Source organism: Apis mellifera, linkage group LG13 (genome assembly GCF_003254395.2).
Source record: "Apis mellifera strain DH4 linkage group LG13, Amel_HAv3.1, whole genome shotgun sequence".
Lineage (NCBI taxonomy): Eukaryota > Metazoa > Arthropoda > Insecta > Hymenoptera > Apidae > Apis > Apis mellifera.
Window position 1 is genome coordinate 2247074 of NC_037650.1, and position 22920 is coordinate 2269993.

At 27.8% G+C, this 22920-nt stretch overlaps 1 protein-coding gene across 1 annotated transcript in view; it reads left to right on the plus strand.

The window, feature by feature from the left end:
* Positions 1 to 2801: 2801 nt before the first annotated feature.
* The window catches only part of LOC726538 (homeobox protein prophet of Pit-1), a 39096-nt gene continuing 18977 nt past the window's right edge, over positions 2802 to 22920 (plus strand). The window contains exons 1-3 of the mRNA XM_006571776.3: positions 2802 to 3279; positions 16568 to 16695; positions 18769 to 18876. Coding sequence (XP_006571839.1) covers positions 3066 to 3279; positions 16568 to 16695; positions 18769 to 18876 — 450 coding nt within the window. The 5' untranslated portion in view covers positions 2802 to 3065. The remainder of the gene's footprint in view (positions 3280 to 16567; positions 16696 to 18768; positions 18877 to 22920) is intronic.

Sequence of the window (22920 nt, forward strand, 5' to 3'; positions counted from 1 at the left end):
CATATACATACATACATACATACATATATACATAACAGTTAGGTCAGGTATGGGGTGTACGTTACAATCAAATACCGAAAACGGGGAAGGATTAAAAAAGCTATCTGCCGCGGGGATAATAAAAAGGAAAGGATGGAGGAGCGAAGAAGGAAAAGAAGCATAGAGAGAGCGAGAGAGAATATGTAAGAGGGTGTCGAGGAAGAGAAGACGTGGACGAGGACGCGGACGTGGAGCAGTACATACGAGGCGGGGAGAGAGCAAGGATGACGATAGGGACGCGAGGCCGAGGTGGAAACGGAGGTGGTCCCCGGTTGGCGGTGGTGGTGGCGAGAACATATCAGAGACGGGTGTACGTTTGTGTGAGCGGTTGGAAAAGCTAGATGGCAAGGTGGAAAAGAAAATCGCTCGCAGGCTATTTTCCGGAGGAATTTTTATTGGTGGGTCCGCCATGTTGGGGCAGGGGTGGGGGTAGGCGGAGGTGGCAGGGGATGGTTGGCGATTGGCGGTCGTCCGGGGCAACGCAACCATCCCTCCGTCCAATAGGGCGAGGCGAGGGGAACCTCGTGCTCCTCGCCGCCCGAGCGAAGCGAAGGGGTCGGAAGGGAGCGCTGGTTACAGGCAACAACCCCCTCCCCCGCCCTCTCTGCCCCCCACGGGCGGCAGCAGCCCCTTCTAAACGTTCTCCGCGTTTTCCCCCCGCGGAGTCACCGGGATAACTGCATTTCGTGGACAGAATCCCACAAGAACTCACGGCGAGCGGTCGCCCCTCTAACACGGCCGACTACTCTACTCTACATCGTTTCGGCTTTTTCCTCCACGTAACGCGTTACGTTTACCATCGTCACGGCGACCGTTTACTCCGAAGGAAGGGCGCGCGCGAGTCGTCCTCTCGTCCTCTCGTCCTTCCCGTCCTTCTCGTCTTCTCGCCACCGTCTCTTCTCTCCAGGCCTCCTTTGTCGTCGTCTTCTTCTTCGTCTCGCCCGCCTCGCTCGGTTGCCCGGTCCGTTGCATTATCCGCGCGTCCAATCCTACCCGCCAATCTTTCCTTCTCCCCCCGCGCGGTCTTCTCGATCGGGGCACGCGCCATTTCTCGCCAATTATTTCGATATTTCAATTTTCAAGGACGTCGTGCCGTGTCTCTTACGCGCGATATATATACTTATATATACCCGCCGCCCCCTCCTCCCTCCCCTCCCCCTCCGCACCCTTCCTGCCCCCCAGTTCTAACCCGCGCCTAATTGCATCCACGGGATAATAAGATTTGAATTTCGAATCGAGGCCACGGTAGCGAGGTAACGTCCGCTCGCGATTAACCGTGAGACGCGTTTCTCTCCACCCTCTTCTTCTTCCTCTTCCCGAGGCGAGAAACCATCGGTCCACGTGCTGCGTTTCTTCCTTCTCGTCCTTGCGTCGAGGAGGAAACGGTTTTCTTTTCTCTCTCTCTCTCTGTCTTTATTTCTTTTTTTCGTTTTCTTCCCTCTTCCTGCTCGATCCCTGGCCGCGTCGTTGTTCTGGATTCTGTTCGGGGAACATTGTCGAGATTGTCGAATATTTGCCCTTTGTGAATTATCAACTATCCTCTCGCGGAAATTTGGATCAAATTTTCGGAGATCGTCGAAAGTACGGAGGAGAAAAGTAGAATACGTTGTACGTCGCGACGTATCCATCCATCTGAGAGCTCTGTCGCGACATCTCTGCGATCGTTACGAGTTACCAACCGGAAAAGAGGACAGTGATCTCGTCGATTTGTCGCAAGTATTAAGAGGAGTAAGAACTTAATAAACGAGTTGGAAAACGTGACGAATTATATCACACAGTGCATTTCTCAGATGATTTACCAAGATAATCAAGGATTATTTTTGCATTCCGTTGCAACATTTTTTTGGGAGGATCAGAAGAGGCTGTGAACTGTTGGCCGCGAAATAACTGCCGATAATTAGGAAGGATTTAATCGAGAGTAACTTAGAGAGGGAAAAAAAGAGAAAAATAAAAGAAAGAAAGGAAAGGATTCGAGCAACGAGGTTAATTGGAAAACAGTGTCGTCGATATTGTGTTAAAGAAGTGAACATTCTTCAATGTGTGTAAACAAATAATAAAATTGTTTGTAAAATTCAAAGTTACATTTTATATCTACGAGGAATAATAATATTCAAGAAGCGAATTGTAAAATAGTAGAGAATCCGAATTGATCGTTTGCCAAGTAAAGTCGTTCGTTGAAGTCGCCAGGAAATCAACGTATCCTCGAATAAATTCGAATATAGAATCGAATCGAAATAATTGAACACTGCAACTGTAATTAAATATTAATCGAGACATCTGACTCGCTGATTTATTTCGAGAAAATCAAATCACCTGGAGGAATAATAATCCAGAAAGAGTCACATTTTCACAAAATAAAATCAAAAAACAAAAATAAATAAATAAATAAACATCGATCCATCTAACGTATTCCAATTTCGATCCAAAATCTGATACACAAGAAGACTTAGAAAAAAAATCAGAAACTTTTGTAAATTTAAAAGAAAGCGGAAAAATTCTGATGGAGATCTGATAAAATCGGGAGGGAAATTTGAAATTTGAAAAAAACTTCCATCGATCAAAAATCGCAGGAAATCCAATTAATCCAATTAAAAATTTTGAAGATCGCTTCTCTTTCCTTTCTGCAGAAATCGCAGAAATCCTCGGATATCGAAGATCGAAATTCAAACGAGAAAGGATAAATCAAAAAAGAGAAAGATCGAGTTCCTCCTCCGAAGAGGAACATCGGATGATGTCCTGGTAGGTGGTGAAAGAACGTGAGGATCATCCGGTTCGAGAGACCTCAACAAGGTCAACCCGGCATCACCCTGGCTAACGACCTGTCTGGAGGTACCGGGGGTCCCGGTGCAGGCGGCGTCGGTTCCGTCGGGGGCACCTCCGTCGGCGGCGGCGGTGGCGGCGGTTCATCGTTGCCGACGACCGCCCTAAGCCTCGATCATCAGCAGTTCAACATATTTCCCGCGATTTTCAGCAGGCAGTTGAACTTTTCCGCGGCGGCTGCCGCCAACTGCGGCCAGAACAAACTGATGGACGAGTTAAGGCCGAACCTCGGCTTGCTCGGTGTCGGCCTCGTCGAGAACGAGACATTCCACTTGAACCAAGAGAAGAGAAAGTGCAGCAGCACGAGTTCGAACGAGCAAGATTTCAGCCTTTACGGGGTGCACCAAGGACTCGAGGCTAGCCCGCCGACACCGGCCGCGACGCCGGGAAGGAGCAGTGTTGGGGCTACTTCCACCGTTGGTGAGTAATCCTTCTTCTCTCTTCGTGATAAATTTCGTATTTATATATATTCTCATACGCTCTATTTATCGATCATCGGTCTACATACAACTGCTACAGTTGCATGCAATCGAGTCGATGGATAGAAATAGAACGTATAGTTCAGAGTTGTGCGTGAACTTAAACCCATCACTCGAATGTGGAACCTATCACTAGATGTGTATAATAAAGGATCTTTAGTATATGTTATTCGACGCAAGATCTTAAAGAAGTATATTCAAATGAGTAAAACATTACTAATAGAGATATTAATTTGAGTGATGGGTTTGAGTCGATAATTCATTCATTATTATAGCGATATTTGAGTTATTGATTTAAAACTGTCGATTACATGTCGTAATACGTGTTTCAACGTGTAGGCTCTTATCATTTTATATTATTTGACATAATTCTAAAGCGGTCTACAGATATTGAAACGTGTTGCGACGCATGCATCGATATGAACGATGGGCTCGAGTCAATAGCTCACCCAATGCTGATACAGTGTTCGTGTGAATTATTGACTTAGGCCCATTGCTTGGGTCGATGCGTCATAACGTGTCTCAAGATGTGTAGCAGCTTTCAGATAGATGGCTTGCTCGTCTTGTGTTATTTGATACAATCGTAAAACAATCTATGGATGCTGAAACACGTTGCAATGGTATTGGGTTAAGTGATGGGTTCGAATCAATAGTTCACACAATGTTGAAAATTGACTTAAATTGAATCGATATATGCATAGTGTGTTTTATATAAAGAATTTAGATATAAATTTGCATCATTTTATGTTATTTGATATATTTTTGAAACGATCTAAAGATGCTGAAACACGCTGCAATGAGGATATTGATTTAACTGATGGGTTCGAGTTAATAGTTCGCATAATATTGGAAATAGTATTCCGATATTTAACATCGTGTAAGATATTGACTTAAATCCTTCCATTTGAATCGATACATGCTTCAATGTGTACAGAGAGCTTTGGTACAAGCTTTATTTTATGTTATTTGACATAATTTCGAAATGGTTCAATATTGCAATGCATTGACTCAAACAAGGTTTAATATTTTGTTTAATTACACGAATTTAATATGAGTCAAAAATGACACTGCCATCTATCATTCGATTGTTAAGTCAATGAAACAATGTTAGATATTTCAATTTCGCGAATCATTAATTTAATCTCATCGTAACATCGTTTTCAAGTTGCGTGTAAGTTGTTTAAGATATCTTTTTCGTGACAAGTACTTACATTGTACTTACATTTATTGAAGTGCAGAATGATTAAAAATGATTAAATCTATCTCTAGTTGTACAATCTTTTTTAATTGAAAAAGTCATCCATTTATATTGTGATATAATGAATTAAAATAAGTTAAAAAAATAAAATATCTATAAAAAGATATTGTTATTAGATAATTATTTATATGAAAATACTTTTATCAATTACTATATATGATTAATGGGTTTTTACATCGATTGTTGATGTAACTATGAAAAATACGGAATAACGAATGTTAAGCTCTGAAACTTTATGAAACGCCGTGAAAATGATAAGATATCGATAAAGATTCGAAATATTTTATTGGGTTAGTATAATAAACATGTTCAACAATTGAAAAAGTTTTGCTATATTGTTATATTATTTGTGGAATTTCAAAGAAATATTTTATCGTATCTAATCAAACATTACGAAAAATACTTAAATTAATTGAAAGCAACTATATGAGACAAATAACTATTGCTCGTAGATGATACCCTGAAAAAAGTAATTTCATTTGTTTTGCTATAATTATCTTCTTCCATTTGATTTTTATATTTAATTGTTGTATCTGGAAAATAAATGTATATTATTTATCTGATTTATTTAATACGAAAAAAGATAAATTTTATATGGTTAAAAATAAAATCATAAGATATAGGTTATTAATTGTAAATTCTATATAAAGTTACATATCAATATTTAATATTCTTACAAAGAAACACGAATTTATTGCACTTATATTATATATTAACATGTTCCACGTGAACTCGATATTCAATTACAAAAATCTTGATATATTATATGTATGCTTAATTAATTTGTATTATCAAAATTGACGATTCGAATAAAACTTTCATAATTATGTAGATTATAATGGATTATATTATTTGGAGCAACTTTTTTTTTAGTGGAATATCATTTCGAAAGAATCAACACTTAAATTGTCTTTTTCATTTTTTTAAATATAATTTTATAATGATGCGAAAAAGAACGAAATTTTTAAACTTACAAAATGTAGAGATTTTCAATCAAGCTCTATCACTTTGTTGTAAAATATATTTTTAGTCAAAATTGTGTTCAAAATATTAAAAAAATTTTGAAACTTTGAAGGTTAGTTTTAACTCAATAAAATTTTCCGTCGATAAAAAAAATCATATATAACCATAATTTTATTGTGCTCTACAAATAAACTTTATCAAAATTAGAATTTCCACAATTTAGATAAGTTCTTTTGTATTGAATTCTAATGTACGAAGATTTTATATATTAACTGTACATGTATTAAACAAAATCCTAATTTAATTGCGAAATTACTGATTTCATAAGAATCAGATTTTATGATTCCTTATCATTTTCTTTTTGGTTATCTGTAAAGCAATAATATATTAATACATAAAAAAAACAAAATTTTCTCGATCATTTTTTTAATTCCGTGTATTGCATCGAAAATACAAAGCTTGTAAACATTTATTGCAGTAAATAATAATGATAAAAGTCAAGATAATTTCAAAGTAGACATTTTATGTATTTTTTGTATTATATTTCGTATTATTGATATTTTATACATAAATATTATATTGTTATTTTTATAAACTATTTTTTGGCATAAAAAACTAAAAATATTTAATATTTCAAAAACATATAAATAGTATATATAGTATGTATAAAAATTATTATAAAATTATTATAAAGATATTTATAAAAACTACTGATAAATAACGATAGATCTTATTTTTGTAATATTATCAGATATATATTTTTTTTAAATTTTGCAGTTGTCAAAAATTCCAGTAATCCCATCTTTATAGAAAAGCTTTATAAAAATTTATTATAAATATATCGAAATCTAATTATATATCTAATTTATGAAATAATAATATTTAGATTTCCATATAGTGGAATTTATTTCTCTTATTTTGATAATTTCATTGATTAATTTCAAAAACAAACATATTTTAAAAAAATTTTTGAATTTAAAGAATTATGTACAAAATAAATTAATTTGTTTTTTATAAAAAAATTTTCAATTATTATCACATTTATAATATTGAATTCATTAAGAAATTTTTCTTTTTTAAATTTAAATTCTAATTTAATATCTATGATTTTTAATATTTTATTTAGATTTTTATATATCTATTTCTACAATTCTCAGTTATTTAGCTCAAATTATTTATCAAGCTTTCAAGTTTGTTAGTTACTGTACCTGATTTTTTATATTACAAAAATGAACAAACAAAAATTGATAAAGCAAACATATAATTGATAATATTTTCTTCTCTACAATAATAATAATATAATATTCATAATTTATTTGTCTTGTATTTTAGATCCTCAATAATGGATAATAAACTTCATAAATCTTGACATTACTTTTTTTTTTGTAAAATGCATTTAAATGTGAACTTTAAATTTTTGATATGCATTTAAAAAAATAAAAATTCATTAAAATATAAAAATTCATAAGTATAATGTTATTAATATCATATCTTAACCTGAATAAGAATAATAAATGTTATTCTCAATAATTTATTAATATTATTAATATTAACAGAAAATTTTTTGAAATTATTAATGATATCGAAAATTTTATATATCGAGATATAAAAGACATACATGACATGGATTGTGACATTAATTTAAAAAAAATGTGAATTTTTATAGAAGACTTTTTAAAATTTATTTCAATATTTTTTTTTATTATTTATAATTTTTATTATCAACTATTATAGAATTATAATATATATGATCAATCGTTATAACTTTTTATTCTACTTTTATATTATAAAAATAAAAACACAATAAAAAAAATCAAGGATAAAATCAAAGTATTTTGCATTTGATGCAAAAGCAAATTCGAAATTTTTTTTTCAATTATATCATTTCCAAGCATCGATATATCGAATTTGTCGAGTCAAACTTTAAATAAATATTTCGAAAAAAAACTATAAACGTAAATAATCATTATTAATAATTCGGCCGCATTATTGCAACAAGTTAATATTAATTACGTGCGAAAAAAATCTGTACTGTAAAGACGGGATTCGAGGCGGAAATGGGCAACGTGTCATCTCGATATAGATGAATTTTCCGGTTGTTGAGCCTCGAGTACACATGTACGTCGACAATACGATCATGGTGTTGACAATGGGGTGAAGGGCTATACCATATGGTGGTACCTGTTCTATAGGCTATTATTATGTGCTTGTAGGATTTAAGAGAGCTTAGCACCGAGGGCGTGTTAATGGGGGTTCGTTCGAATCGTTGGTTATAGACGTGTGTCGAGTCTCGTCATTGAAGCGAAATGGCGCTATGTCTTTTATCCTTCTTCCTATAAATTGACAGTGACTACTGCCAGAATATGGTCCAGCTGTTAGTTTCTGTTACAAGTAACAGTGAAAAGTAACAGTGAAATTCTGTGAAAAAAAAGAAAAAATAATAGTTTTTGTGAAAATAATAATTTCTATGAAAAAAAAAATAATAATAATTTTTAAAATATAAGATGTTATAGTTTAAATATTAAATATATGAAGATCGTTGCTTAGATTAATATTTTGACATATTTTGTCTTTCATTTAACAGCACAGCACAGCAGATGTAATAATAATTCAACATGAGATACATGAGATTATATTTTATAAAAATATTTACAATTAACAATTAAATCATTATATCTCATATATTTTATACTCAAAAATATCCTTCTTTATTCTGTACTGTAAGATATAATTTGAGATTTATAAAAAAAAGAATTTACAAATTATTCTTTTTTTTTTAATTCTTAATAAAATGTATACGAAGTATCGTAGTATAATAAAATTTATTTACTACGATAAAAATTATCATATCAGTAATTACGTACTTATAGATAAAAACGTAATAATATAATTTCATAAAAATGATGCTCTTGTTGTTGAGAAGCTCTTGAGAAAGCTATTTAGAAAAAAATTATCATAGTTTGTAAACAATAATATTAAATTTTATCTAGTCAACAATAATAAATAACAATAATATTAAATTTATTCTATAATTATATCTAGTAAACAAATAATACGTAGTTTAAATAATTAATTCTGAAATAAATAATTTTAAATATAAAAATCATATAAAGTTTAGAAAAATAATAAAGATTAATTTTAATTATTAAATGTTATTAAATATATATTGCGTTGATATTGTAAATATATCATACAGTGAATATTTCTGAATTAATTCTAACAATTTTATTAATTTAATTTTTCTTAGCTATCTTCCTAATAATGAAAACAGCTTACAAATAGCATGCAATCATTGTATGATCAAAACATTTGGGTTGCTATCGAAATAGAAGAAGTCGATGCTGTATTGTTAAACGAATTTTTATTAAAACACATGCAACAATGATATATATTAAGTAAATAAAAAAATAAAAAATTCAAGTTATAATATCAGGTTATAATAGTTATAATATCAGTTATAATATTACGATTTATTAATATGTCATTGATATCTTTTGTTATCAATTTATGCCATCGAAACAAATAGAACACATATACTCGATGGATTTAAAGTTACATTTTTTCAAAAGTATCTAAAAGAAACTTAAAGAAAAGAATCTATTTTCAACTCTTTCTCCAAAAGAAATGCTCTAATTTTATTATTCTTACTGATATAAATAACTAAAAACTACACAAAAAAATATTATTTTATTATATTGCTTTATAAATTTAATAAATTGTTATTAAAGAAATTAAAAAATTCTAACAAATATATTTATAATCGAAACACTTAATAAATTTATCTATCCGATAGTAAACTTAATCTTTGTTTATAATTTATATGAACGTCTTACATATAAAAATAATCCGTTTAACGCATCACTTCGATAAAATCAAATTTTTCAATTGTCACTCGTTCCAAAGAAAAAAAAAAAACAAAAAAAAAAGAAAGAAGAAAAAAATTGAAGTCGTTAATATTGCTAAATGTCAAATTCGCTTCGAATGAATATTTAATTTAATCTCTCGTTAAAAGTTAAAACGGTTTCGTGCTTTTTGGTTAATTCGTAAAATAAACTTTCGAAACTTTCAAAATTTTTTTCGCTAATCCATCTCGTTTCGAAATAAAATCCAAGACTTTTTTCCTTCCTTCCTCTTTCTCCCCCTCCTCCCTCCAGCCAGAAGTAACGTTGAAAAAGAAGAAGGAGGAAGAAGGAGAGAGAGACAGAGAGAGACAGAGAAAGAAAAAGAAAATACGAAGTTCAACAGGTGAAATTTTATTATATTTCTGCAGATCTTATTATTCGGTAATGAATTTCACGCGATGGGTCCAATTTAACCGGAGAACGGTTCCCGCGTTTTGTTTCTCCCTTCAAGGTCAGACTTTTTCAGAAACGAGATGAAACCGCCATAGTATTCTAATGCAAATGGAAAACTCTGCAACGTGGACGAGAGGAGGGAGAGGGAGGACGAGGGGAGGAGGTGGGGTGGAAGGAGGGAAAAAGAAGAAAGATATGATGAGGGAGAGGGAGAGGGAGAGAGGGAGAGAGAGAGAGAAACGAGGAGGGAAAAATTAATGTCGTTAACCTTCCGCGTTCTCCACGGCATTAAAAGTACTCAAGCGATGGTCTTCCACGCGATTCCCTAGCCCCTTTTAATACGCGAGCCCGCGAAATTTCTCTTGCTACAAACGACCTCTGCCTCCATCCCAATGTTTTTAAAAAAGAAGATTTAATATCGCCATACTTTCGAAGGAAATTACGAGAACTACTTGGATTTCCATGCGGTTGATAAAGTTTGTTTTCTATTTCGCGTATTCGGTTTAAATATTTTTCTTCGTTTTCGACGAACGATCATGGTAATAAGAATGGAAAACAAGAATACGGGGGGGGAGAAATTGCGATGATTGAAACAATAAGAACAATGTGAATTTGACGAACAATCATTCGTACGAAATGATTTTTGAATCATATGAACGAAAACAGTAATATGATGACAATAATAATTATCATCAATAATAGTGATTTAATTTCTTCTAATCTAAAGTGTCGGAATATGGTTTTTCGTTTTACGATTATCTGGTTCTTTATCGTTTTGAATATTTTATAAAAATTGGAAAATATTCCTAAGCTATTTATTACAGTTTCTGATTTACTGTACAAATTATAATTGCAAGCCAAATGTTTAGAATGTCTTTTTTGCAGATATAAAAATTTGAAAGAAAATCAAAGAAAATGAAAAATTTCACATTGGAGTTTATCGGTTACATGGCGAGGGTTTAATAATAAATGCGATTTTTATGCATTTGTATAAAAAAAATGTTAAATGATTTTTTTGACACAAAAATAGTGTAGCATCTTCTGTGTATATATAATTACATTGTAAAAGAAAACTATCGATATTTTATCTAGTTAATTAAATTATTTAATTAAATCATAAAATGATAAATCTCATGATTGAAATTTGACAATTTTGTGAATAAATCCTTCGATTTATTCACAAAATCCATCGAAAGATTATCATTACATATATAATAATAAATTCACTTATTTAACGAAAATTTGAATTATTTTTTTTTTATAGAAAAGTACAAATTGATATTTTGACGAGAAATTAATTTATTTTTTTCAGATATTAATATCATGAATTAATAAAAAGGAAAAATTTGGAGAAAAATAATTTTCTCAGAACAATCTAAATTAAATTAAAATTAATTTGAATTTTACATTATTTTATTATATAAATTTATGATATTTTGCTTTATATTGATTCGTTAAATTTTGATATTTTTAATTAATTTGAAACAATATATACATATGTTTTGCTTTAAATAATTAGAAATAATAAATAAAATAGGAACTAATAGACTAAATTAATTGATAATTTCACTTTTTATAATATATAATAAAATTAAATACGTCCATACAAGCGATATAAATTACATCAGATTCTATCTTTAAATTTTTACTCGACTTGAAAATAATGTAAAATTGTAAACCTCTAATAATAAACGTGATTTTCATATTAAAATTGATGAAAATTTAATATCATTGTAATAAAATATATTCTCAAATAATATTATAACTTCAATGGATATTGCATTATTATTGTAAAAATTAGTAACAAAAAACAATTAATTTGAGTCAAATATTAATATTGTAAATAAATATTGGATTTATTTTTTTTATTTTGATTTAAAAGATATAATAAAAAGATTGATAGTTTATAATTGTTAATTTATAAAGTTATATTGTATAAAAATATATATATTATATTATTATATATATTATTAACTAACAAGCAGCATTCTTCAGAAATGGAATTTATAATTTACCCATCAGATGGGAAAAGAGATTATAAAGAATAAGGGTGAATACTTTGAGATCCAATCTTGTACCTGATTTATATAATAAAATGTTGAATTTGTATATTTGAAATCTTAAATAAAAAAAGGGGGGAAAAACTTATTTGCACACTTAACATTATAATATTTTCATTTCAATTACAGACAAGAAATTCTTAGGTGTAATATCATAGAAATGGCATGGCGTTTCTATCAAGTACTCGTAGAATAGTTTAACAGACAAACTCGTAATTAGAGGAAAAATCGGTAGATAGAGTTGGAAGCACAGAAATAGCTTTTCATACTAACTAGAATTCGAGGGCAGATGGCAAAGGAAACAGCTGTGAAGGCTATAGAGAGATCTGCATTATTAGTAATCCTATAGACCGTGTCATTTATTAACTCGTTCACCTCGTTAAAATCGTCCTTAATTATTTCGAACGTAGCACATTTCAAGCCAGATAACAATCTTGTTAAAAATCATTTCATTTAGAAAAATTAAGAATACACAAGGAAAAATAAACGTAAAAAAATTAACATTAAATTTTTATTCCCTGAAAAATGAATATATATATAAGATATAATAGTGTATTACTTTCTTTTTCCTTCATATAATAAATTTTATTAATTTTAAATTATAATATCTCTGAAATTAATAAGATTTTTCCATATAAATAGTTTAGTATTTCTTTTTATAAAATTCCATTTAAAAAATTACAGTTAATTTTCATATAATCTTTACATGTCCACAAAAAAACTATTAATACTATTAATGTAATATATTTCCTTACATCAAATAATTTTTGCAAGGAAAAAATTCTTTTTATACATTATATTGTGATATATATTATAAAATGTGTTAGGAGAAATAGAAATAGAAATATGAGATCTTTATTCTATTTTTTGATGTGAAAAAACTCAAAATAGTAATAAATAAAAAAATTAAAGATTTAAGTAATTCTATATATACACAAATATTATGGATTTTATAAAACTTCTGATTTTTTCATTAAAAAAAAAAACAAAAAACAAAATCGCATTATAATAAATTCTAATATTAATATGACAGTGTTACTTTTGAAGAAAATAAGTTACAAATATATATATAATAGTAAGATTTTATTGAAGTAAAAATATAGATCAATTCAAAATCACAATTAAATAAATGATTTATTTTATTTTAATAATAAACCATATGTAAATTGTGTTTTTAGGACCTGTACAATACAATGATGAGCCTATTATTAATCATAATAAATCATATTTCTACAAATTTGTCACTTCAATTCTTTCATAATAAAAAATACGAATACCTTAAATCTTTATTAATATAATTAAAATTACTATTATCATAATATTAATTTCTATCTTTTCTGTTTATTTAAAATATAAATTTAAATAAATTTCATCTAGAAACTTTGTATTAGGTGAAACAAAAAATTCCATCAAATAAAATAACAACTATTGCTATGAGAAAATCTTTTAATCGTCATAATATTTAATATTTATATTATAATTAAAAAATATATGAATACACTCCAAATACTTTTTTCTTTAAAATAATTATCGCAAAATAAATTTCGCTTTGACAAGTGTACGTATAGAAACTTTCTGTTACAATCGAACCACGAAATCTGCATTATAAATAAAATAAAAATAATTATCGACAACAATTATCTTAATGAAGAGTGTTTTAATCGTCATAATATTCAAAATCTTGATATCTCTATCCAATCTCATTCATACACATGAGAAATATTTTTCCAGACATTTTCAAACTCTATAATATAAATTGTATCCTCAAATATATTGCCTCGGTCCCTCGATCTAACAAGCTTACATATAAAATAAACGAGGGGCACGTTAGCGGTTTCGCTAAGAAACAGAAGATCATAACGGGGGAAGATATCCCCGTCTTCACGATGAACTTGACCGAGTTTCACTGTTCACCGGGTAACGGGGCAAGGTATGTAAAGTGGACAGCATTCATCCTTGAACATTGAATCAGCATGTAACATGATTAGGTCATTAACGCCCTAACCAAGTTAGCATAGTGCGAGGGACTTCGCTCGCCGCCGTTACCCACCGTACGTTCGTATGTTCGTTCATAAAGCCGATACCGTGAAACAACCAAGACGAACGTGCACTTCTATATCGGGATACCATGCGACTCGTAACAAACGATTCTGATGAATGGGCGACTTTTCGAAAGGCCGATCGCGATTCGAACGATACGATTTTTCGTTCCATTTTCCAATGGATCCAATGATAAATGGAGTATGGATCTTTTATAATATCCTGTGAATAAAATGTTGTATATGAATATTATATTATAATCGAGTGTGTTGTACAATCAGTCGTGGATTGGATATAAAAATTTAATATTTTTAGTTTTTTGAAAGGTTGTTCTTATTTTTTTAACGAAACTTTTGCGAGCAGAGTATAAATAAATGTAGCAATTTCTTTTTAACGGGATATCAAAATTAAAGATTTTTTTTTTATATATATATACTTTTTTAAATATAGTCCTTTGCGATGGAGGTAAAATCGAATTTTTTAAATTGTAAAATATTCAGTTTATAATCGTCTATCAGCCTGTGAGAAAAATATCTAGATGAAATTGTTTCTTTGTTAAAATTGAAGAGAGGCTAAAAGGTTTCGAGATTGATTTTAATCCCTCGACGATATTTTCTGTAAATGATAAAAAGAAAATTTATTCCATGTGTAATTCGTTTATTTTTGTATATATATACAAAATTTCAATAAAAAACAGAATTTTTCAATAAGATGAATTTTCTTTTATACAAATATTTTTGAGACTGATTGTATATATTTGTTATTTTTGTTTTTTCAATTGTTTGGATGAATTTATGTAACAACAAATATTTTGAATTAATAATAATTCAATTGCGTTAAATCTACAATTGGCGATGGAAACATTCCAAAGATACTTTATTTTTGCAAATTTGAAATTTATTGTATTTTATTTTTGAAATTAATTGTAAGACCAAATATTACTTGAATAATATAAGCAAAAGGATTGTAGATATATAGGTTTTTTTTCTAAGATAAAAGCATGATATTAATTATTAATTTATATTACTTATTATATTATTATTATATTGTATATTACTATTTATATATTACTTTAATTGTAATTAAATACAAAATAAATGCAGAATGTATAAAAATAAAATTAAAAATTGCATTTTTCAAAGCGATCCATGCAATTCTCTTTTAAACTATTTATTTTTGAAAAAAATATTTGTGATACAAATGGAAATTGTTTTGTTTTGAAGAGAATATCTCAATAATCACAAATCTTATCTTAAAAGTTACCCAGATTTCAATTTTTGTTTTTTCTTTTTATGAAATCATATATATTATTTTTATTATGTTTTAAATGAATTAAATATTTCTCGTTTTTTTAAAACAAAACGATTTTAATATTCTTAATACTCTTAAATAAAATGTACAACTATTACATGAAAATTTTTATTATAAATTTAATAACTTTTGAATTATTGTTTTTTAATGTCAAAATTTAATTTTTTTTGAATATAATAATAGTTTAATATAGTTTAATGCATAATAGTTTAATTATATGTATAGTTAAAACGTTATAATGTTTCTCATTACAAAATCAAATAAAATCACAATATTTTTAAGAATTATTGTTTATTTGTTATATTGTTTTAATCGAAGTTCAATAAATTTATTTATATTATTGCCAATTTAATATTTATATTTAGATAAGAAATTTGCTTCACTTTTTCTTTTTTTATCAATAGTTTAATATTCACAGATCATAATTGGAACTTTTCAAATTATTTCTCATCATTTCTTATTTTTTTAATTATTTATAATAGGAAATTAAATTATTCCTTTTATTAATTTAAATCGTTTATTAAAAAATCAAAATATTAATTAATGCAATTGACACTTTGCATTATTTACAAAAGATATTATGAAGAAATATTTGTACATTTTGTTTTTTACATTTTAAATTTTATGATTTGTATGATATATATAAATATTTTTTATAAAAACAATTAAAATAAACTTCAATTATATAATAAAATTATTTTATTAAAATCGTAAATATAATTTTTTGTTCTTCAATTTTCTTATTATTTTTATCTAAAAATTAACAAATAAATTGATTGTTCGAAATTATTCAATGAAAAATATTAAAAATTTCAACTAATTTTGTATTTGATGAATCAGAGTTTAAGAATAGAAAATTATTTTAAAAACATCATCGTCTTTATTGTTTTTTAAAAAAACAATTAAAAGATTCTATAAATATTTCTATATTTATTATATCTACTATAATTATATAATTAATATATCTACTATAATTATATAATTAAGCAATCAAACATAGATTGAAGAGAAGCCAATGAAACAATTTCATAAAAATCGCAAAACATAAAAATCATTAATAGTGAATAAATAATGAATCATAATGGTTACAATTTCATTGTTAATTTCATGTCAATATTTTGAGCTTTTTCACATCAAAAAATAGAATAATGGATATCCATTTAAATAAGGAAAGAAAAGAATCTAGAAAAAGATATAGAAAGAGGGATCTGTTTTTAAATTTTTTAATTTCCTCTATGAATACAGATCTATAATGCTTAGAATGATAAAAACTAATTGAATCTGATTTCTTTTTAATTCCAGGCGCGGAAGGAGCGTTTAAGAAACTAAAACCTGACCCCTGTGCTTCGAGTCCTCACATAGGTCATACGCCAACCACCGCCAGTTGTCCAACACCTGCTCGACGACGGCACAGGACTACATTTACGCAGGTTTGTTCTTAAAAGTATTAAAAATAATTTCATAATCTTTGAGTTACAATCCTTAAAATTTTTTAACATTTTCCATCTTTTTTTTTCTAATTTTCCGATAAAATCGAAACTTTACAACACAATTTTAATTTTTATACCAACTCTCGTGTTTGTTTTACTCATCGATTTTTCAAAAATATATCTATACTATACAGAATATAACCCATATATAATATAATTATTTCAAAAATAATGGTTGATAATAATTTGATGTGTATTTATAAATTTCGATGTCAACAGTCGAATTATTCTGAATTAGAATTCAGGAAAAAGATAATACATTTAAATATTCAGCAAATAATTTACATGTATATTTTTTATTCATTATAATATAAAAAATGTTAATATATTTGCGAGATATCTTTGAAGTTGAATTGATTTTAAAAGAGAAAATAAACACAAAAATTGATATATAAAAATATTCGTTAAGTTTTAAAGTTATATCGCACGAGTAAAATTGAAAATTTTCTGATTCTAAAATTTTCATCTAAAAATCATGATCATTTTTCACGGAAATGAATGATTCTTGAAATAAATTATAAAAATAATTCAAAAATTTTAATAAATATATTATTCTCCGTGAAAACATATGATGATCGATCGATGTACACAGTAGCAAACGAAAGTATAAGTTTATTTATCACAGAATAACATTTTCAAAAGAGGACTAAACGATGAATTTGAATTTTTTTGAATAAAAATGACGAATAAAAAAATTGTTGAAAAAGTTGCAACTAATCGAAATCATAAAAAAAAGTAAAGATTCTTTTTTGAAATCAACTGATGCAAAAACAGGAGAAAAACTGCGATTATCATTATTTTTAATTGTTCGATTAACTCATAGTTAATCGATCTCGATGATATAACCAACAAAATATATTTTTTAAATTTTTTATTATAAGTTCAGATGAAAAATTTATAAAAAGCGATCTTTATCTACTTTTATTTTCTTCGTGATTCAATTACAAATTACAAAATTTTTTTTCTAATATTGATTAATTTTTCAAAAAAATTCAAAATTCAAATTCGTTTTATCCAATCTCAAGAAAGTTATTCCATTTTAAAAAATAAATTTATATTTTTGTTATAGATAAACAATTTCGATAATTCGTTATTTATTTCTAATATTTAATAAATTTCAACATTATGAGTTTAATCATTATTAATTTGATTATTTGATTAATTTTTTTTTCTGTCTATATTTGAAACATTTCAAAAATCATTCATTTCCATAAAAAATAATCATGATATTCGAATTCAATCAAATCCAAAAATATCCCGAAATGACAAATTTGAACCAAAAATTTTCTTGAACGAATTTTTTTACTATATATAGTAATTAGTATAGTATTTTACTATATATAGTATATTCTTTACAAGATGATTGAAATTCGCGCGAGACGAAGCGAAATAGAGAACTCTGTCTTCGTTACACAGCTATCACATTGTATTCTGTGCCTCTTTTTATCTAACAAACTTAAATTGCTTGAAAATTTTCTACTTATTTTGATCGATCCTTCAAATATATTCCACGAATATATTAACATTTTGTATTTCGAATTTTTAAAGATCTAATTATTATTTTTATAGAAATTCTCGAGATATAACAAATGTAACAACACTCATAATTTCTGGTACAATTATTTCTAAAACTATTTAAATAACAATGATCATGCTCATAAATAATTTAGAATTAATCGTCATGCATCGATAGAAATCTGCCAAGAAATTTTTACGTTACAACAATTACTACTTTCTCTCGTGATAATAATTTTGCACAAATTCATATCGTTTGAGTTAGAAAAAGAAAAAAGAAATCTTGGCTTAAATATGGTACATTTTCTCCAACCAATTATCGTTACGATTCTGATATATATAGATGGATAGTACTATATAGATAGAGGGATTATTTACGGATAAACTCGTTGCACACTTTTTCGATTACCTCGATACGAGTTCTTTCGCTATAGCGGCCAAATTTCCTGCCGGATAGTTCAGATCGGCTTTACTACGGCCCTCCCAATTGTTTCGCAGGAGCAGCTGGCAGAATTGGAATCGGCATTCGCAAAATCTCATTATCCAGACATATACTGCAGGGAGGAATTGGCAAGGTCCACCAAATTGAACGAAGCTAGAATTCAGGTGAGTATCGTGCTTTTTCTAGCTCAAGAAATAGGAAATATGAGAAGTTGTTTCGTCTATCTTCTTCTAATGTATTATTAACCTTTTGAGGATGGGTATTCTTTCAACTCTGATTTTTTGACAGGTACGGAGGATATTTTTCATAAAGAAGTAGATATAAATATTTGGAATAAAAAAAGAAACATTTTAAAATCATACAAAACAATTGTGTAACATTAAAATTTAATTTCATTCAACTTGTAGTAATTGTAACATTTGTTTAACATTTGGGGAACAATATATAGCTATAATATGCTATAATGCCGAAATATTATTATAATATTATTGAATTTATTATCATAGTTGATAGAAATATAAATAATATATATTTAACGCATCTAGTCTTTTTGCATAATAAATTAAATAATGACGAAATTTAACATTACAAAGATAGTTTGATATGATAGTTTACTGTAATAATAATCTTGTATTCGATTGATTCTATCATTAACGTTCACTTTTGCTTTGAATATTTTTGCAAAGTTCATTGTTTATTCTTTTTATCGCGAAAAAAAAGAATATATCTGTATTGAATAAATACAATTTATGTTTCTATCAATTGTAAATATAATACGATGATTATACACATTAAGGAAAAATTATCAATCAATCTAATTTTTCAATAGATACTTGCGAAAATGAATGGCCTAATAATTTTATATATCTCTTTCAAAAATGTTTCGAAGCAACTTGTCTTAGGAAAGATACAAATTACTAATTGGAAAAAAATTTTGTTTGAATATACTCTTCGTTATTTTTCAAATAAAATTTTCATCAAGTTTTTACATGGTGTTTTCTCTAAAACTTTACGTATAGATATATTCTATCTTTTTGGCCATGAGTCATGCAATAATTGAATAAAAGACGCATGTAGGGTGACAAAATGAAATTACGCGCGCAAATGTCGATCCAAGATACCCTCGAGTCTTTCGAGGGTTGGAGAGTCGATCAATGGAAATGGAGGCGTTTCGAATAAACTTTCTGATATTCACAGTAAAGTGGCAAAATATAAAAATTATCCATATCGATGAAAGATGATAAGCATTGTTTGTTTGTTTAATATCTTTGAAGAAAAATTTCCATTTTACGAATATAATAATTAGGAAGGAATCCACAAGAGATGTTATTTCTTTTTATTCCTCTTAATATTTTAGCAAAGAAGGATTACAGATTATAAATATTTCTGTGATCAGATCAGGTAAACTTGATGTATCATTTCTTAAAATTGAAAATTCAAAATTCAAAATTGAGATGTGTTTTCTTGTATCTTCAATGGCGGGCATATAAATAGAAAACATTTTTTGTTCGATTCAATTAATTGTAAAGTAATTGGTATATTATTGAAAATTTTATTTCTGTTTATTTATTTGTGTAATATAGGAAAAATGCATTATACATTTGTAAATTTAGAATTTTTAAAAATTCTTTTATTCAGGATTATTCTTACTATATTCTTATATAAGTAAATAAGATAGATAAGATTATAAAAATAACAAAGTTTAAAAAAGACATTGTATTTTAACTATAACTAAATAAATTAAAAAATTTTTGTATAAAAAAGCACAATATCCCACAATATCTCTATTTTTGTTATTACCAATAGAATCAATTGTTGAGAATTTGAGGAAAAGAAATGTTGTATTAGCAAAAATATTTATATATTAAAAATATTAAATAAGGAATATTAGTAATTTTGTTTTTCTATTTTTTTTTCAAAATAATTGAAGCAAATTAATAGAAAAAAAAATTAGATCTTGATGATTTCGATATATTTTAAAAAATATTAAATATGCAATTTATTACTTATTTTTGTTACTATATAACGAATTTTAAAGGTATCTTTTTAGTCAACATTAAATTTTATAATTAAATAAATTCATTTTAATTATTTTAAATAATAAAATATTATAATTTTCAACAATTATTTTTGTTAAATTAGTTATCAATTAACTTTTCTCGTGAGACAAAATAAACGTGAAGAAAGACAAATTTATTTAATATTTCATGAAAAATAATAAAATATTTATTTTTTATTTCTTTTTGCTAAAAATAGTTCTTTTAATAACAACAAACATTTATATTGTTTCTAACTAATATCATCTGTTTATTACAATGATTACTATATTTATTCAATAATAAAATTATTTCAGAAATTTTCAATTTAGAAAAGCAACAATTAATCCTTTAAATTTATTTTTATAACTTTACTTCAAATTCGATTGAAATACATTACTTATCAAATATTCCTATTTAATTTAATTTTCCAAATATTTGCATTATTCAAAATTATTCAATTGACTAAACGAACATAACCTCAATTAAAATTTATCAACTTAATATCTTTATCTAAAATGATTATTTTTATTAAATTGTTACTCGAAGTAAATTCGAAAAAAATCTAAAATGACTACATTAAGAATTTTTTTCGAAGCAACTCAAAAAATGAGTCCATTCGATATGAACCGTACGAATCGTCTGTGGAAGTGAAACATAAACACGCAATAGATTCGAGGTGGTGCGGTTTTTGACAACGTTAAAGAATGGAGAGGATGAAGGGGTACAGGCAACAGTTAGGATCCAACCGTTGCAGAATCACTCGGGGGTGGACCCGGAATCCTGAGCGGTACATATTAAAACAGCCAGTGCGTTTCGCTCTTTTGATATATAATGCAGGACGGTGTTGTTCGAGTTAAAAGCCCAGGAACCGCGGTGACTTAACCCTGTTAAACTGCGATGCCAAGTAAAACGCGGTTTGCTTTGCTTTTACTCGTTGGTTATAATCCATGCACAAAGTGTCCGGCCAGGAAATGGCTTCACCAATGCGGCCGAGACTTTCGAACGCGTTCGCGTTTCCAACCCTCAAATGGCACAAGTAGTCCAGCGCCAGTCTTCAATGTCGTTTCCAGTCATTAACTTTTGAAACGTCGAACCCCGCGTTGCGACTAATTTCTTGCCTCTTCCTATCGAAATGTTTTTCCGCTCCCGAGAAATTCTCGTTATTCGCGGTTGAATAAGAGAAAAGGAATGAATCATTCGAAACGAGATTTACGTGCACGGTAATGATTTATTGGAAAATTTACGTAATCTAAAAATCCTGCTTTGATGATAAAAATTTGTTATCGAGAATCGTGACAAATATGATGAGAAAATTTAGATAACTCTTCGATATAATTTAATAAACTTATACACTCGTTATATGTAATAATATATTTTCGTATTATTTAGTTTCTCTTGACATTTCTTTAATTTGTGTCAGTTCTAATTTTCCATTTCTTTAAGGAACTATGAAAGAATTATATCTGTGATATCAGAGATTGGCTACCATTGGCGAACAAATGGCACAACATGTACAAATGTACATGTACATTTACGTTAATTATATACTTGTACTACTTGAAATGATACATTGCAATTATCTCCTATGTTGTTCATTTTTGAAAAGATGTTTCAAATTGAAAATTGTTGTTGTTTTGAGAAGAAAATAATACTGTCTTTGTGATCTGTCACAATCTAAGTGGATGTGCTTTTCAGATTTCAAATTTTTGTTTTTTATTTAGACGTGAGTTTGAATACGTGGAGTAATTGTTTTTTCGTACTTTGAATAGAATTTTATATTTTTTATAGTATAAAAGAATATTAAAAAGTTTTTGTAATTTTTGTAATTCAAATTTTAATCTATTTCACGCCATTATAGAATTTAAAAACGGCTTGAAAGAATCTTTTTAAAATCATCTCTTAAAAATCAAAAAATTTGTATAAATTGAAAGTATAAATTGAAGTTTGTGTTAAAAAGAGATTATGAAAATCTTAAATAATTGACAAAATTTAATCTTAAATTTTTATAAATTTCATAAGAATTAGATTAAAATTAAATGTTTAGATGGTAGAATTTCAAATTAAAAAAAAAACCATGAAACTGTACATTTTTTTTAACAAACAAATAATTATTAATAATTATCATATCATCTTATTTATAACAATTAACAAATAATTATTAACACATTA